The sequence below is a fragment of the Augochlora pura genome, chromosome 7, assembly GCF_028453695.1.
Source record: "Augochlora pura isolate Apur16 chromosome 7, APUR_v2.2.1, whole genome shotgun sequence".
In the NCBI taxonomy this organism is placed as follows: Eukaryota; Metazoa; Arthropoda; class Insecta; order Hymenoptera; family Halictidae; genus Augochlora; species Augochlora pura.
Window position 1 is genome coordinate 7,541,080 of NC_135778.1, and position 19,079 is coordinate 7,560,158.

The 19,079-nt window shown below is 40.2% G+C and overlaps 1 protein-coding gene across 2 annotated transcripts in view; it reads right to left on the minus strand.

Moving 5' to 3' along the window:
• LOC144472142 (segmentation protein cap'n'collar-like) overlaps positions 1 to 12,806 on the minus strand; it is a 61,839-nt gene extending 49,033 nt beyond the window's left edge. Inside the window, exons 1-2 of one of the 2 annotated variants that reach the window (XM_078184923.1) lie at positions 12,487 to 12,806; positions 10,486 to 10,683 (exon numbers count right to left, since the gene is read on the minus strand). In XM_078184923.1, coding sequence (XP_078041049.1) covers positions 10,486 to 10,542 — 57 coding nt within the window. In that variant the 5' untranslated portion in view covers positions 10,543 to 10,683; positions 12,487 to 12,806. Of the gene's footprint in view, positions 1 to 6,008; positions 6,833 to 10,485; positions 10,684 to 12,486 lie in introns of those variants that run through there. The other variant, XM_078184921.1, reaches the window with a different exon arrangement.
• Between the last annotated feature and the right edge of the window lie 6,273 nt (positions 12,807 to 19,079).

The window sequence follows — 19,079 nt, forward strand, 5'->3', positions numbered from 1 at the left end:
CGTTCTATTTCTCTTAATCCCGACATTATTTATGACAGGTCGCTGTCACATTCTTCAGCCGAGCAACGTGTAATGGCAACACCGTCCTAAAACTGCACAAAATCTGCCCGAGCTTTTACGGGCTAAATAGTATAGAAATGAAGACAGTCTGAAATATTCCATATCAGTGTTCTTTGATTCTAAAGATGAGAATTTGTTTAAGACAGGCATTTCTGTATTGGAATCTCGTTGAAAAAGGTGTAGTAAAAGTTTCTAAAATGTAAAAGTTTGCAATCGTAATATGATAATATAACGTATACATACGCTCTTCGTATATAAATGGTCATTCTTCGAGGGCGCATATATACGATCGTCGGAGGGAAAGGGTTAAGTAATTGCGACAACAACATTGAAGAAATCCGAGAAAACTGTCTAAATCGCTAAATAAATCCTGGCTTAGAAAATCTTTGAAATCTCCTCGGTTTCATTAAAGAGACAGCCTTACAAATCCTTTTAATTAACATATACTAGCAGAACGCGTCGCTAATGACTGGGACAGCGAATCCTATGCAAATTCTTACTTTTATACGTCATTTGACGAGAATTCGAATGAAAGAAAATGGTTTGTTTGCATGTTTCCACGCATTTAAAACGTCCGCACGCACCATGAACGCGTAAAGATCCGCGTTCCAGATGACGACGCGTCCTTAATCCTTCAATTAAAAAAGAAAAAAAGAAATGAAACACGAATCGTTCGAATAATCGTGTGAACGCTTGTTTCTCGTTCGATTTTCCGCCGACTAAAAATAAATTTTCCATTAATCGGACTAGCAACCGGCTAGTAGTTAACCACGGGTGCGCGCGCACGCAGCGCCAACGGAGCCGTCGACGGAGCCTTCGAATCGGAAGATATTCATAAGCGAACTTATTTGCGTTGGAACAAGCTAAACAGATTTTCCACGGACTCCGATGTGACAGTGATCGTTGACATTTGACGTTAAATATTATATCCTTGATGGTGGCAGCATCGGACGCGATCGAGAAAACTAGCGCCGGGATGGGTTATTCAACGAGGAAACCGACACCTCCGGCGGGACGAAAGAAGAGCAGAACAAATGGCAAGCAGAACAGATTCTCTCGGGATCAAAGGTGACGGGACTCGATCAAGGTTCGCGTGTGTGTGTGTGTGTGTGCTGTGTGTTCAGTGGAATCGCGGGCAATAAAAATCCGACGGCACGTAAGAACCATTGCGTAGCAGCGACGGGAATAATAGGCTGTATTACGTGCATCGTCTATATCTTAGCATACAGTAATGCATAGCAATTACAGGTGACCGAGGTCAGTGTTAATACGACAGTCGCGTGAGAGAAGAGTTCCAAAAATGATACGGTTCGCGAACGGCGACACCGTGTTTTCTTATATAATTCCTCTGCACAATAAGAACCGCCGCGCGCATCCTTCTCTTAGGCCGGCGTATATGTATTAATTTAGTGTGCTCGTTACGTATTGAGAGAGTCGCGGACGTTCAGCACCGGGGGTATTACATGTTCGCAGCCTTCGTAATTACAGCTTTAAACGCTTCCACGCCGGAGACAAGGTCGCGAGCAGGGTCGCTTTATGCAACAGCCATTTTCGGCACGGTGGCTCTCTACATGGTATGGTGTGGCGAACATTTCGTGGCACCGGAAACGGAATCTAAGGCCCATTTGCGACGCAGGCAGCTCTTAATCGCTGAGACGTGGACTATAAAAGAACACGCGAAATCAGAACTCGTTTAAATGATGTAAGCGAGCAGAAAAGAGAGGATTTATTATAGCAATCGCTTTCGTAACCTAGCCGCATCTTGTAGATTTCAACAAAGTTTGGTTTACGTAATAAATTATAATAAAAATGAATTTATGGGTTACATTGTTTTTATAAAAATTTTTTTTATAAAATTCGTTGTATTTCTAGATCCTAACATATTTTTTACTTTCTTAATAGATTGTAATTAAAACGAAGTTAAATGTTACAAGTTCTATACTTAACAACAGTTCGTTTACTTAATATTGTGTTGTTGCATAATTGTTGCACTATACCGCACTATACTGTAGACACTATGTAGGACCAAGTTGCACAATTGCTTAATTTTCACTGCTCTCTTATAAGATTGCCTATTCTGTTTAGTCATGCCGTTGTTAGCACACGTGTTGCTATCTGTTGATTATTTACGACGAAATCAACTATATCGATTTATCGATCGAAATATACTGTGATAAAGATGTGTTTACACCGGGCAACTCATTTTCAAAGAAAAGCGTATTTACACCGATTGGCTTCTGAATAGTCCGTACACAAAGTCAGAATTCACGTTAAAAAGAGGATTCATTAGAAAACTGCCAACAGTATACAAGGATCACGATGCGCACCTGACTGCGAGGCCGACTACTACCTGAATGATATTCAGCACAATGTTGACAAGACCCTGTTGCCTGCATCTAGCTTTTATTCTTGCAAACTGTTCAAAGTTGAACAGTAAACGTATGAATATTCGCGACCGGTAAGAGACTACTCTGAGAGAGTAGTAGTAAACACATGAATATACATAAATAATATGTAATAAATGTTTCTTAAGAAAAGGCGACTGATGCATTGTTTAACGCTGGTTAGTCAACAATTAAGTCCAGTTAGTTGATAGTTAATTTTTCTGAGATGTAGAACAAATATCGAAGCCATTTTATATATGGCAAAAGCAAAATTTCCCATCGATCTTTCGCTAGTGAATTATGTAAATGAATATGTAGTTGGATGATCAAATTATTTATTTGCTGCTTCACGGGCTGGATACATCTTCGTACATTTCCCGGTAGTGTCAATACTCCCAATAACGTAACTTAATCATTTCTTTTCCAATTATTATCCGTAAGCGACTTCGAATGATATAGCACAATCATTGGGAATCCAATTCAAATTTTCTCTGTTCAAGTTACGCGGTTTACTTGTTTTATTATGCGTATTCGGTGCGGACGGAAATGTTTAAAAGGATCGCGATTGCTTTCGCTTTGCCCCAAGAAAGTACGCGTAATAACGGGACGATTAAATTTTGAAGCGGTGCAGAGATATACTATAAGACGGTTCTATTTTCACTTCGGAATCGGTTTTCTCTGGCAAAATTTGCGCGCGATATTAAACGACGCTCAATCATAGCAATTGATCGGACGTTCTTTTTTTTTTTTCTCAATAAGTGATTCGATAACTTTCCTGTACGGCGCGAAGAGAAATTTGAATTTCGCTTGGTTCGCAGCTTTCCCACGTATTTATGTCAACGGATCGGTTGTGCCTATACAATATTGCAGCATGTACGCGACTCTATAATAACTGAAAAGAGTTTGGTAAATGGTAAAATGGAAAATGTTAAAATGGAAAATAGTAGAATGGAAAATATTAAAATGGATAATGTTAAAATGGAAAATAGTAAAAAATGGAATTTAAAGATGTACAACATTCTGCGATATAAGTCATTTTTGCACATGAAACTACGCAGAAAATTTTAGAATGAATTGTTATCTTTTTGATCAACTGTTCAACATTACGAGCAAAATTTCTGCATCATTATAGAATCCTTTTTGAAGCTTAGCTTGAAACACTTTTTACTCTATTCTTGGACACATCGCCGGTTACAGCGACTTGAAATAATCCGACACGTTGCGCGCGCAAAATTCCAAAGCGACGTTATTTATAATACAGTATTTCCATTGTAACATTGAATTATATGAAATTGCAGGGACGACCTGGAAAGTTGAACTTTAGAAAGACACGCTGGAAGCCGACGCGCATTTTCCCTTTACAGAAATATTATTTCTAATTACAACAACAACAACCGGTGTTAATCATTCGCGCAAACGTTGAAACGAGTTTGCTTCTGCCGGCTACCGTGGAAGCTCGGGGGCACGGCAGGTGGTAAATTCTTTCAATTTTTCGTCCCGGTAACACAGTGTTCCCCAAACATGTTTCGGATTTGTTCGCGCGGCACCGGTTCCCCTCGCGCCGCCGACCGATACACTTCGGCGGCACAGAAGAAGAGCAATTGTTTCGACCGCGTGCACAAGAGCAACGCGAATAAACTATCCGGCGACGATGGCCACCGGTTCCGCGCGCGGTTATGTTCCGCAGAATCCACTTATGTAAGGTTTTTTTCAGCTTTCCAATTGCAGCGAGCTGACGGGCGACTATTGATGAGCGTGCAACAAACTCTAGCACCGTTGTCCGAGAAACGCGCCTGTACCGTCGCGGCCTGCGAAAACATTTGTGTCCCGACGATATCATCGGGGCTATAATCTTCCACTTCCTCTCGCGTCTTATGGTTAACTGTCCCCAGACGTATCTTTTTAGAACGAAACACACGATAATCGCTCGACGGTCCATCAGTAATTTATTAAGACTCTAATACCCAGAGAGAATTCTACGATTTTTATCTCCGGCAATGAGACAGTGGTGTGAATAAAATATAGACTCAGAACAGTCTACACGTTCTTAGTAATATTTAATCCAACAATTGACGAAACATCGTGTTTCCATATTTATATATTAGAAATGGAAGAATATAAAAATATATAAATACAATCTGCTTAGTTTTTGTTTAAATATCAGTAAATATGTACAAACTGTTTTGTGTCTATAATTATGTACTATAATAACTTCCATCATTTCTTATAGTTCATAATTTCATTGTTCCTTTAAATCATAATTTTACATATAATAAAATTGTATCATATAATTCTACATATAATAAAATTGTATCATATAATTTTACATATTATACAATCATATTACATAATTTTATATATTATAAAATTATATGCGTGGATTTTACGGAAATTTCAGTAACGCTGACATTATTATTATTATTTAAACAGCAGCATGATATATTCAAATTTATTTGCATGTACTGTAATTACTTAGATGAAATGAGATTGGTAATGATCTCACACGTGCCAGCAGATCTCGTAATTAACATCGACGGAAGAAAAGTTAAATCGAATCAGATCGTTCTTGGAAATGTCTAAAACACTGAAGTGATTACGCATACGCAATTAATTCTAGACTGCATAAACACCACGAGTATAATAAGAATCAATGGCAAGACATCATAGAATTGTATTCCAAACAGATATTTGTCTCCGAACGTTTGATAAGATTCTTTTTTATTGCATTATAACCTGTTGGTATAGTGCTATCTGTTATACTCGTGTAAAAAAATTAATTATTTGAAAGCAGACCTAGCTTCGTATCGTCCGCGTAGCATGACGTCACGTACGCGACTATGGAGACGATACGCGCTGTTGACGGATACGTGTTAATAATCCGACTACAAAGACAAACTGTTCCAATATAAAATAAGCTCTATTGTTTTTTTGTTAGTAAACCGTGCTGTTGTTTGCAAGCGTTGCGTTTTAATATATATTCTTCGACCGTAGAACAAATTGCTCTTTAGTACCGACTCGTTTCGGTAATTAATACATTATAATCACAATCTCCATTTGATTTCACCAAAAGATCTTTGACAAAATAGAAATGGAGAAAAGAACATAAAAATTTCCATGAAATTGACTCATAAATCGGAAAACCATTAACCGTCTGAAATGAACAAACAAAATGTTATTCGTTGAAATAAACATGTGAGCAGGGAAATCCGACGAAGCTACGGCAAAAGATCGAAAAATCGAAGACAAAGTCAACTTTGACACTCGAAAATTTCTCATCGACTATATCAAGAACTTCAATCGGAGCCGACGTGTCCGCATAGAGGCACGAACCGCTTCGAAACCGTACAACATTCGATACGCAATGTCGTCGAAAAGGAAAAAGCAAAAAAAACGTTCATTACCGTCGTCGAACGTGTAATTTACCCGTCGCGGATCGTTACACCACTTCTCAATCTTTGAATGTTTAATCCCCTCGCGGTATCGATATTTCCCTGCTGCGTACACGTTGCATCATTATATAATTATTCGCCTTGGAGTATGATAACGCGGCGCGGCGTTGTGTACCTGAAAAAGACCTTCGTCCACAACCAGATTCCAACATTCTGAATTGGCTTGGCACTGTTGCTCGATGCTCTGCGTGTGGCATTTAACGACGAACTGCTGCGCGTCATTCATGTGTGTCTTGTGCGGACGCAAAAACCGTTCATTTGTGTCCCAACAAAAACGCGGCGTGCGCCATCGAACGGATCCTGCGGCGCCGGCGTGTCTCGGAAAGAGGAACGGTGGACCGAAATCGAGATGTCGCGTACCGGCGTGCTCGGCGAAACGTTTGTTTCTACGGGCCTGTTCCGCTTTCTAGGGAAACCAGGCGGCCAACAAAGCGTGGACAGAAGAAGAGCGGTCGGCTAGATAGCCATCGCGTCGGACGATCTTTCCCTTCAGAGTTCCCGCATCGCGAACAGCCGCGCCGTATCACGGGTTCAGCACCCTAGGACCCCGGTGTTCGCATGCGACACGTCGAGCTCTCCCGTGGACCACGTGCGCGCGCACACGAACGCTTCACACGAATGGGACACTTTTATCAAACTGGCACCGTGAGGGCAACGACAAGAGGCGGTTCACACTACGCGAAACCAGACTTAGAGAAACTGGCTCGACGCGTAATAGACCGTTCTCCGGACGTCTTTGATGTTCTAGGACAGCTCCGCGTACTTCTGTCCGAATCTTTCCGCACTGCACTGGCCTTGAACCACCACGATCCAGGATCGTCCGTGAACCGAACAGTTTTCGGGACACCGTGGATAGAACGAAGGTAACGACGTTTAGCGTGGCTGACGTTTATCTCGAGCCGCGTGTCGTCCACGAGTGTCAGTGGCAACCGCGTTGCCAGGAATACAACGCGATCGTGATCGTGATCGTGCCTGGCAAGAATCATGGAAGGGGTTCCGCGGGTTCTCCCATTGGCCGAACATTTCAGGTGTATTTCTCCACGTGCATGCAGGCCCTCTGCACGTACGCGTTACGTCACGTCTCACCGGTCGCCGAGGACTATCCCGGTAGGTCATTGTCACGATCGTCCTCTCGTCTAACGACGTGACTTCGCGCCGACTCGCCGCCGAGAATCGCAATTGCTCGACGATTCCCTAGACGAGCCGTGCTTGCAGAGGACCGCGAAATTCTCTATGAGGCCCTGCGCGACCTGTTTATTTAACGGCCTTCGTCACGGCGACGACGCACAATGGTCTGGGAATTCGCTTCTCGCGGCTGAAATTATTTTCACGCTCTCGCAAGGTTTCAGGTTCTAGGGTAGCGGTTACTATAGGATGACCGATTTTTTTTTTCAGTCGCAACACAAGTGCTTATGCGCACGAAGGTATGGCAGGAATTTCCAGTTTGATATTTCGCGACATGTAATTAAAACAATCGCTTTTAATCTTAATCTCATATTTTTACCTTTATAACGCTGTGTCTAATCTTGTTAATATTATATAATATTATATAATAATAATATAATATGTAATATATAATATAATATAACGCTTGTTAATATTCTGGATTTCGAAATTCCAGGAAGTTGGCAATACACAGGGTACTCAAAAAAAAATTTGAGGATTTATAGGGGGTCGTAAAAAATGTCCAATCGATACAGGCTCAAGAGTTAATCCTGTCGACAGAAAATCGTGTATTTTAGTATTTAATAAATACATGATACGTCTTAATGTTCTTAGATTAGTATCGACAAGGATTTTTAAAAATGCTAAACAAATTTCCTTTGTCGCAGGAAGTTTTCCATGGATCTTGCCTTTCCTGAAATGCCAAGCTCACATTTACGAAGCTCTTAACCTCTTAGGCACGACGCGACATTATAGTGGTTAATTGTTAAAGTAAACAATTAAGGTGGAAGTGTATAAGTACAATATGCTAAGAAAAGAATATATATAGCTAATATTTATACATAGCTATGCCAAAAAATATATACATCAAGAAAAATGGTAATTGAGTTATGAAAAATTTCATTCGCGCAAAATACAACCGTGCCTAAGAGGTTAATCGACGTATATTTACCGGTTTTCCTACCGAATCTCATATTGTTTGATACGCATCTTCTGAGCTATTCCATAATTTTTCTATATCAATTATAAGCGACGAATATCATTGTTTTTAAGGGTTCTCATAAAAATGATGTAATGACTCTACATCAAAAGTTCTATTTACCGATCTACTATCTGCTACAAAGCTTACTACGGCGAACTAGGTTGGAATTAAATTTGCATTTATGAAAGAATAATTGTCGATGCTAGCGCGCTAATCCTGCGCCGACAACCTTGAACGTGGTTTCTGAATCAATTCTTCTGTTTATATTCAATGCGCCATGACGCAGAAACTATTACGTTATCGAATATTTTTCGATACGGAGAGCCGATTCTCTGGGGTAAGGGTTGATTTTTGGATCTACTATATTATCTATGCTATATTATCTACTATATTTTTGGATCTATATATCGGACATATTTTTACTCCTCTCGGTGCGAGTACTATACACCTTAAACTCTTGATCCACTTTAGTTTTTAAGAACCTGTATTGGAATATTACGTATTACCCACAATACGATATTTGTGCATGGACAAAAACAAATCAATGTTCTTAGAAGCGATAGAAATTAAGATAGGAAAATATACACCTCGCATAAGTGCTTGGCCTTGTGAGGCACAAGCATAACAGTTTCGAATTACGAGGGGACCCGAGTTTTCTTTTCGGGGTTCCGGAAAGGCCACGGTCAGTCGTGGAAAAGCATCTGCATAGAAAAGAGCTTCCTCACGCACCGTAAAATAAAGTTTCTTTTATTTAAAACTACACCTTAGTTTAAATGTATTTAAACACCCATTTCCAACAACCTATATATAGAATAGAATATATAGAATATTTTCTATATATAGAAAATGAATTTAGTTCGAATATGAAAACTAAAAAATATAATTTTCAGAAAAATGAATTTTTCTGAGGCACAGATTATCGTTTTTCCAGACCCATCGCGCAACGCTCGCCGCCGACCGCTGGATGCGCAATTTCGCGAACCGGACATACAGAGGACAGACGTCGATCGCATTAAGCGATGCTATCGCGGACAGTGCGAGAGGATTATGTGTGTCACTGGGTTCAAAGAAATGCGACAGACGTTGGAATTCACGGGCACTCGACGTTTTCGAAACTACTGGTCTTTCACCCGGCCATTTGTTTTGTAATCTGAAACCTCGTGGCTTAATTAGCTCGCTTTAGAGTTTACTGTTTACTTCGGGACCAGCTAAGACTTCTAACAGTGTATAGCAATGTTTAACGCGTCGAGCGTCGCGTCGCCCAAATATCGGCGACGCTAATTTCTGACCAATCGTGAAAATTTCTTTTTATTATGATATATTTGAACAAATTGAATTTGACTGGAATTAATTATGCGAGGATTTTTTTAGTGGTAGATTATCGGCACCGAACGTGTTAAGACGATATTTTTATGTATTTCGTTGGTTATACAGTGTGCCGATTTTTGAGCAAGTCCTTTTACGAATGTTTTCATTGAAATACGGTAGATTTTCTATTATCCTGATACTTCGATGTCAGAATTATATTTTAGGTTGGTGCACACGAAATGTAAGATTTTTGTTACGTATCTTCGTGCATTCTGTTTTATGTATAAATATTGTGAACAAACCAGGACATATTTGAGACAACATTATTTGAAATATTATTATTATGTTATTATACTTTAGAATTAGTTGAAATATTATTTTAAATAACGACTTATTCTACTTTGGAATCGTTTGATATTATTCGAGAAAACTGTGAAATGCTTTTTAGAAATTATATTTTCGTGTGATTACTAGCGCGAAGTTTATTCCGACTTTCTGATTGATATTTCGGCAAGATAAAAGGATCGATTTGATCATGTTAAATGATTACAGCCATAGTTGAAATGGCTGTTATTTCAAATGGATCGATACTATTTCTAGCAACAATACAGAGAATAACGGGTCTGAAATTAATTATTCGAGAAAGTTATTTTTTTATTTTTACTCCAAATCAAATTATTTGACAAAGTCTACGGAAAACTATTCTTTCACTCGTAGTCATCACTTCTAAAACGTGCACGGAAAATGTGTGAAGCAAGTTAACCGCCGTTTTCTTTATTCGAATTCGCTGCCGCACGTTAACTAAGATATTCTTATGGAAATACGCTTTTTGTGGAATCACCTTGCACGCTGCTATATGTCGATCATTTAAATAATCCGACTGTCGGGAAAAATCAAGGCTGGCGGTTTTAATAAATACATAAACCGGGCGTCATGAATACCGGAGCTGATTAGCCTGGCCGTGTATCTTCTCTCATTAACCGGCGTGTTTAATATTTAATTAAGAAGGCAGGCTACGCGACGGTAGCGCGCTATGGTAACCGTGCTACGTGGAATAATAAACATTCCAGAAAAGCTGCCGGGGGGTGATCATCCGGAGACAATCAAACGAGCGCTATATATCAGACGGGCCACGTACCTGGAAGGAACGATGGTGCGGATGATGAGGATGATGAAATTGTGGTGTGTGAATCATGTCGCCAGTCTCAGGATCCTCGCACCTGGATGACTTTGCGACCTCGACGTTGCTCGAGGTTGTAACAGCCGTTTCACCCTTCGCGGTCTCGGACTCTTCGGCGGTGTCCTCTTTCTTCTTCTTCACTTCCGGCTTCGTTTCCTACGTAAGTATCTTTTTTTATTGCGACCGTCGACAACAGTGTTCGCAGACTTCTCAACCGACAAACGTCCCCGCCAAATGCTTTGCTAGCCGTTCTCTACAGCGAACAAACACTGGTTCCGATCTAAATTTCATTTTCCGCGAACCTGAGACAGACCCGATCGAATCTTCAATATCTCGCCTGGCAAAAAGTATTGGAACAATTTTAAAATCACCTTTTTTTTAAATCACCTTTTAAAAACTGGACTGAACGACTTATTAAATTAATTACTAGCGATCCGAGTATAAATTTCTTGGTGTACGTACGGTTTTGAATATTTTGTATATTATGACTGTTGAGGGACTTGAACAGAATCACATTTAATGCCTCAATGTTGTACAAACTTAAACATTTTCCAAAGTGAAGATAATTTATTTAGGGAATTTTGTATTTTAATGTTAAGATATGCGATAATTTATGATGCTATGTAGGCTACTTTCTCGAGATTCTTGCATCTATCGTTGAATTTTCATCAAAGGAATTCTCAGAATTTGTTCTCTATTTTTCTGCTATATTGATTTCTTTATATATCTGACACCCAAAGATATATGATAGTTACAATAAGTATACTAAGAACATTCTGTACATGGCAGATCTGTGTATATCTATGTATAGTTTTACACGAGCTGGAAACCAATCTCTAATATAACTTGAAACTTATTTCACTAATATTTCAGCAGGTTTGCGATATTTGTTAATTTTGAAAGCACATTTTTTACATAGATCGCATATAAGATTCGTATGATATCCGGTTTTAAAAGCGTTGACATAATGAAGGTATTGTTGTGATATATCATCAAGGGTTTTGAAGTTTTATATTCTCTTTCTTCTTTTGCCATAAAATTTTATAAGAACAATATTTCGGTGAACATCGTATCGTGGACATCGAGCTAGTTGGCCGCCATTACGGATTGATCTTTCAAAGGTAAAGTGCCCAATCACTTGTTAAAAATATTTTTTGAACGAATTGAACTGTTCAATATTTCTACGTCGTTAAATGGTTTTCGAATGTGAATTAAATTTTATAATCGTACAAAATATGAAATAGAAGTGGATTAAAAGACGAAATGACTGATCTACCAACTGAAATTGTAACCTATCAAGTTGTAACCTAACCACAAAAATTGTTAAATTGTAACTAAAATTTAAAATGCCTAATGTTAAACCATTAAGTTAAACTATTTGCAAGTAAATTGCGTATAATTGTTCTCTCTTTCCCGCGAGTTACTGTTATCCTGGCTGGCCTAGTGCCGACGGCTATGCGCGACCGTATCGTCGATTAACAAACACGTTGAGATATTTATGAAATAAATTTTACGTAAGCTAATATTTCCACTCGCGTTTCACTTTACATACGAACTCTTTCAATTACAAAAGGGCACCTTGAGAAACTGTACTTCTTCTTTACTAATCGTGACGGTAGAATTGTTGCGAAAATGATTGAATTTTTCAATGTGCAAACTCGACAAGTAACAATCGTGATTGTTGAGTATTCGCGACTGCATTTGCACAGAGGAAGTATCTATTGAGACGTCCACAGTCTCATATTTCTTGAAAACGCCATTTGTACATTAAAAACTCGTTGTGAAAATTAGTTATTAAATTAATATATTACTGATTAAGTAAATTATGGACAAATTAGATATCATTCGGAAAAAGGTACGAAGTGAACATATTATTTGTTCCAACTTTGATTTTGTGGTATCCTTCGACAGACAACATGTGAATGGTTTACTATATCGCGTGAAATAAGTGTAACGAACCTCTGTTTGAACCTCATCGAGGTCAACAAGCTGGAGCGCTTCCTCGAGATTGAATCCGTCGGCAAACTCTAGGGTGTCGTTGTTGAGGAGACCTTCGACGCCGGCACTACCTAAGAGGCCGCCTCCGAGCAGATCCGATGGGAAATCATTCCCAAGCTCTAAGGTGTCGGTTAATCCCAAAGAATCATCTGTTAATCCGGCCAGAGGGTGATTGTCTAAATCCAGCGACGTGTCTCTGAGCAGTTGATCGTCCTCGTCGGCCTCGTTACTACCACTCCCGCCTTGATTGCCAGAGCTGAGAATATATTCACCTGTAACACAACGGAAACGCACGTGCCAAAATTGAACGGGTACGATTCGCAAAAGTAACAGGGCGAAAACCGCGAAACCGTCGTCCGGTTTTTCGAAAATTCCGAACACTTCTCTCTTTTATTTTTCTTTTTTTTTTCTCTCTATCCTCGGTTAGGCGACTTTCGTTGTATAACTCGCGGAGGGGTTTCGAGCAGGAATAAATTATTGGTTGATGACACGTAAGCGAGAGCGTAAACAGGTTCGCGTGCACAAGTACAGTTCACGAGGATCATTTAAAACCATTTAATTGTTTTCTGAGACGGTATGACACGCGATAGACCACGTTCCCCGATTGTCGGCTATTAGGCGCGTTCCCTCAATTTTCGACGCACACTATCATCAGAACATACTTCGATACGAATGTCGCTGGCTCTTTAGAAAAAGAAAAAGAACGGAAACTCGCGGTAATCCTGGAATTCGCAGTACAACCTCGATGAAATTCCGAAAAACGTACGATTTCTAACAAACCATTCTTCGACGGATTCCGACGCTCCTCTTCGATCAAGCAACTATGCCATTTTCGTCGTCGGCTGAGAATACTGTTCTCGTGTTACGACTTCTACGATCGCGACGATTTCGTACGCGCACGTAACCGTATCATTTCGAAACAGTTCCACACTGAATCTCACAAAGCGGCGCACAGAGTCACTGATCGCAGAACGCGGGTCACCGCCGGTTCGCAAATCGATCGATCGAGTTCACGGTTCGTTCTTCGAGAAACGCGAAAACTCCCGGGATGAATCTATCGCGCGACGGCCACGGACACGGTCAGAAAATTCGAGGATAAAAATCATTCGAGGATGATTCGACTAAACCGGATTCACTGTGACTCGACTAAAGCTGTCCATCCGGAGCCGCGGCACTTGAGAACTGACTGCGGCCGACGGACAGGTAAAATTTTGGAGGAGGGACAGGAAAGGAAAAAACGTAACTAATTGAGGGACAAAGGGGTGTTGTTGAAGATCCACCTGCTGGCCTGAACAACCCCCACAATGTTCCCGCCCTACGGCCAATCGCGCGTCCCCGTTTCTACCCTACTTCATCCCTCACGCACGCTCCGAACACGACCCGGCCGGATCGTTCGCCTCTCCGTCGCTCTCCTAACACGCAACGCGCGCTCTTTCGCCGTTCCCACCTTCTATCCTGCGCTTGTTGAAATTTTCCAAATAAATGGGGAATCGTGTAACTGAAGTTAATCGTCGAAGCAGGAAGGAATCTCGAGTTCCCTCTCATTGTTCCCTTTTTCCAGCTCTTGCAGGTTAAATTCTCCAAACCGACGAATTACCGTGCAACTAAAGAGGGTTTTTAACGCTAAACGTACCGGCATTTCTCTATACCTAATCTTACCATAGAATTTTTGTCGGTAAAAAATAAGCTACGAGAAAAACGGAAAGTGGGAAATTGAATGATCGGATGATATAAGAATTTACAGAAAGTCAAATGACCGACAGAAATAACAATAAATGTAAGAATTTAAAGTAAATTTTCAAAAGGGGTTATTTGACCCCTCTTGGTACGTTTAGTGTTAAAGGAATTTCGAGTTTGCTTTCGTCGTTCACTTTTTCTATTCCCTGCAGTCTTTTTCGCCAAAAATTCTAAATCTCTTTTGATTCTGGTAGATTTTCTACCGTAGCGAAGCAGGAATCTCGGGTTTACTTTTATTCGTCACACTTTCTATCATTTGCGATTGAAATTTTCGTAATAAACGGATAATTGTGCGATGGAACATTTCTTGGGCACAATATTAATAAAATCAAAAGAATTTGTTAATATCGGTATTGATATAATCTACCTATTGCTGCTGAAACAGTGTATTTATTACTAGTAATATGTTCTTTAATTACTAGTTTCTTACCAATGAAAGTTATCTGATTCGATCTAATCTAACATACAAGTTTAGTCGGCACGAACGTTCGATTTTGAAGAATTCGCGAACATGCTGCGATACAATCGACGCGTCGATGGCAATTTTCTGATTTTACGAAAATCGGTAATAATTTTCGTGAACATCCTCTTAATTAGATTGATTTCAGGGCAGAATGAGAAAAGAAAAAAAGAAAGAAAAGTAACTCGAGACGACCCCAGAAATTTCGACGGTCGGGATCGTCGTTCTCCCTTTTTCCCCCTCGCAGTACGATGTTATTAGAGATAACAATCTCATAAAATAATAACTCTTAGAAAGCCGTTCGGATGCGGACAGGTCGGTCAAACTGAACGACAGACGGGTCGACAAAAGGAGTGGAGGTTTTTGGTTCTTTTGCTGGTCGTCAGTGCGGTACCTTGAGAAAGGAAGATCGCACCTTTGGAATGGCTATTACATTAACTAGTAGTGGCGGCCATTGTCTGGTCCAAATGCGGGGCCGACCGCACGATAATGGCCGCCTTTAATTTGGGAACTCCCAGCGCATTCCCGTCCGTAGAAGGCGCGGAGGAGCTTTAATTTTTGAAAAAGGCGCAAGAAATTTTCAACCGTCTTTTCGAGAGCCGCTTTGATCGCCGAAGTCGTGCCGTACGATCTCCGGTAAAAAGGAGCGGAGCCAAAAAAACGGAAACGCAACGTGGAAGTAATTAAGACGATCCCTCGACGATTACAAACGGTACCAAATTTTTTTTTTTATTTTACATTTTCATTTTGTATTGTCAACGTTCTAATTTATTCGGGTTTGGTTAGCAAGAGTGACAGAAGAAGTCATTTTCTAATAATAATTGAAATTAATACAACTTTTCCACTCGAAGTTACACGACCATTATTACTGACTTGTAACAAATTTTCTTGTACAATCATCTTTCTTATATAATATTTGCTCTAAAAATACAAGTTGAAATTGTTTCAATTAGTTCCAAAGTATGATTGAAAAGTTTATTAAAACCATCGTTTTACGCTCTTGTTTGCGTAATGAAATCATTACAAGATGCAAATAGACTTCAACAAATCTGAATCTATGTTCGTCTTTTACAGATCGTCGAAACTTTGTCACAATTTTCTCTATTTTCATCAATTCTTTCAATTATTAATCCACGTCTATATTATGTATATTTGGAGAAATCCTTAAAAACAATTTCACAGAGAAAAATATCATCCTGTGTTCGAATATTAAAACATTCTACTCCTATAGTGGGCGCATTATCAAAGTAAACTCATTTGAGGAATTTAAAAACACTATTCTATTATTTTCAATTTATCGGAACTATTAACCCGTTGCACTAAGATTCCTTTCACGCTGCATTGATTAGCGCATCTTTGTCGTTAATATTTTCCTTAATAAGACCAGACAATTCTTGTTTCTTTTATCGTCTTTATGTACGTTCGTTTTCAGATTTTCATAACAGAAAATTTGATTTCGATTAAAAATAAATTAATAATATTTAATTTAGTAGATCTCGCATGAATCATCGTTGTTACAGTGCAATGGGTTATAGATCAAAAGAAATGTCTTCGTAACTACTATATCTACCGACTGATACAAACAATTTCTATTTGGATTTATCAATTGATCTGTCATTCGATTCTTTCATAGAAAATTGTTGAATAAATATCATGATCCGAGCACATATTACAAGAAAAAACGGCTAAACAAGTACAGTCTCTCCATCGTCATAATGCAAGTCAGTTACTCATAGAGCTCGTTAGGTTTAGTGTTAAACTTCCTACCGAGCCCAGTACTCGTACCGAGCATAGAAATCCCACTTTTTGCGTTAAATTGTTCCCGGCGAAGTAACTTCGACCCAGCTGCGAAAGGGATCGGAGTGCCGCGATGGGTTAAATTCGAGGCGGGTTCCGGAAACAGGAACAAAAGTTGGCGAATACCTACTCTAAATCTCATCCGACGATCGGCCGAAATATCTTTCGGTTTCCGTAGCCGACGCGCGGCGGCGAATTCTTCCGAAATCATTGCCGATACTAATCATTAGATTTTTTACTATGTACACGTTATGTGGACAAGATTATTCAGTAATCTTGTGAATTATAACGTCGAACGTAACAAATTATTATAAAGAAGTGCGAACGAAATCTGGTTGACCGATGCCGCGCGGTTCTCGGTGAATATTTATATATACAAATATATAATTATTAATATATATTTATATATAAATATTTATTTATACAATTCAACGAAACGTCCACTTTCTTCGACATCGTCTCCTAAATTGTTGAAATTTTGAACTACAGTTTCTTTAAAACTTTCGTAAGAGATTATAGCATAAAAAAAAACATCGAAGAAATGACCACCTAATTTCTTTACTTCTTAAAATTTTACTACTAAGGGAATTAATATTAGCACTTTAGGCCTTCGGTAGTTTCTAGGGAAACTTTAAATCGTTGATAGAATTATGACAGAATCGAGTGGAAAATGATTCGAATTAGATCGCACATTAAAGAGTCAACGAAGGTTCCAGTAGAATATTTCGATGATAAATTCGGCCGGTTCCAGTCGAGGAAAATAAGCGTTCCGTTCGACTGCGCGGCGCACAACGTCCGGACAGAGTTGCATACTCTCTCGAGAGACACCGAGCGAGAAGCGAACGTCTCCGGGGGATGAATCTCTTCCGCAAGGGAATTCGCTCGATCACGGTGCATCTAATGGCACACGGGTTCCCGATCTTTTTTGATTCCACGGCTCCTTTGAACTCGCGGGCTGCTGGCTTTTTCACGGAACACGGGAACGTCGACAGATCATTTCTCACATTTCGCGCGCGCGCGAGCGAGCGAGCGCCTAACGACCATTTTCTTTTCTTCGGAGGGCCCGCCGGACCCGCCGCGGCCCTTCTCCGGATAATAATAATTCCTGCGTTACTCGACAAAATTTTCGGACCCGGTGACCCTCTCTCCGAACGAAAACGTGCGGGAAAGGTGCGCCGGGGGTGCTGCTGCTGTTGCTGGTGGCTCTAATACTCTAACGCTATCCGCTTCCTTCCTTCTCCCGTGCGAGCGGAGAGCGGTGGCCCCGCGTGCACGCGAGAACGACACGAAACGGAGAGAATCCTCCGTCACGAATGCGCCAGCACGATTGTCCTATCCAACGGATGATAAATATGTCCTGGCAAATCTTATTTGCGGCCCTTGACAGTCGGCTACCAACCGGGCCCTGCACCGACACCGCTCCACAATGTCGTTTGACGTCTCATTTCCACGATTGCCTCCTCGCCGCCTCCCCTCCTCTCCTGCACGGATTTATTTATGTGGTTCCGCCGTCACCTGGCGCGGCCCCACAGTTTCAAGCCGTGATCGCGGTCATTGATTCTTCCACCTACGCTTCGTTGTCGCCGACGTTGACCGAAAACTCCTCGTCGGACCTCGTTTCGCAGAATTTATTGACCGAGATGCCCGACGCTGATTTCGGCAACCCGATTTCACGGACTAAAGGGTCGCTCGTCGATTTATAGAACCACCCCCTTGTGTTTGTATCCCGTTTTGCTACTCTCGCGACTGCGTTTATTGCACGTCAATTGATCGGTGGTCGTGTAGAAGAAGAAATGGAAGAAGACGTTCCAGGCACGGATTGTCGAAGATATAATCAGTTAACTATTTTTAACGACCGCATTCGTTCGAAGACAAAATGTTGTCATTTTCTTTGTCAAGCATTCTTCATGCGTATACTCGTCAAACACTTGCTAACTAGTTGAGATAAGTAAATAAATAAGTGTTGGTAACAAACTAAAGAACAGTCATTCGGTTGCAACTTAATTCTATTGGGTTGTTCGGAAAGTAATTTCGTTTTTCCCAAGAAAAGACTTCTTTTCACAGCCAACTTCACGCTTAAACTGCATAATCATTATATAATTGGACACCTGATGTAGTAAGCCTTGTTTGCTAAAAATTTTGTTCGATTCTTTGCGATAGATTTTGTTTAGCAATCTATCGTGTTTCATTTCCACCAAGAAAAAAACGAAACGACTTTCCGAACGACCTAATATATTATAACGGCTGGGTATATAGTTTTCGAAAAGATTGCAACAACTAATTGCTTAAATGATGATAACGGAAGCCGGTTGTGCAAAAATAACGGCTGTCGATTGATGTTTTAAAGGAAATCTGTTATTTGGATGTGTTCGAGAATACGGAAATGTAAGTTCCGGCGATTTTATTGGACGAACGAAAAAGCTGGAAAATTGTGTCCAGTATTGGCGAAAGCAATTTTTTTTAAGATTTCATTCGTGCGTCTCCAACATGCCGTGTAAGTTTGTTCGTAATGTAATAATTCGACTTCGGGTTTTCCTACGGAATAAACAATTACCTGCAC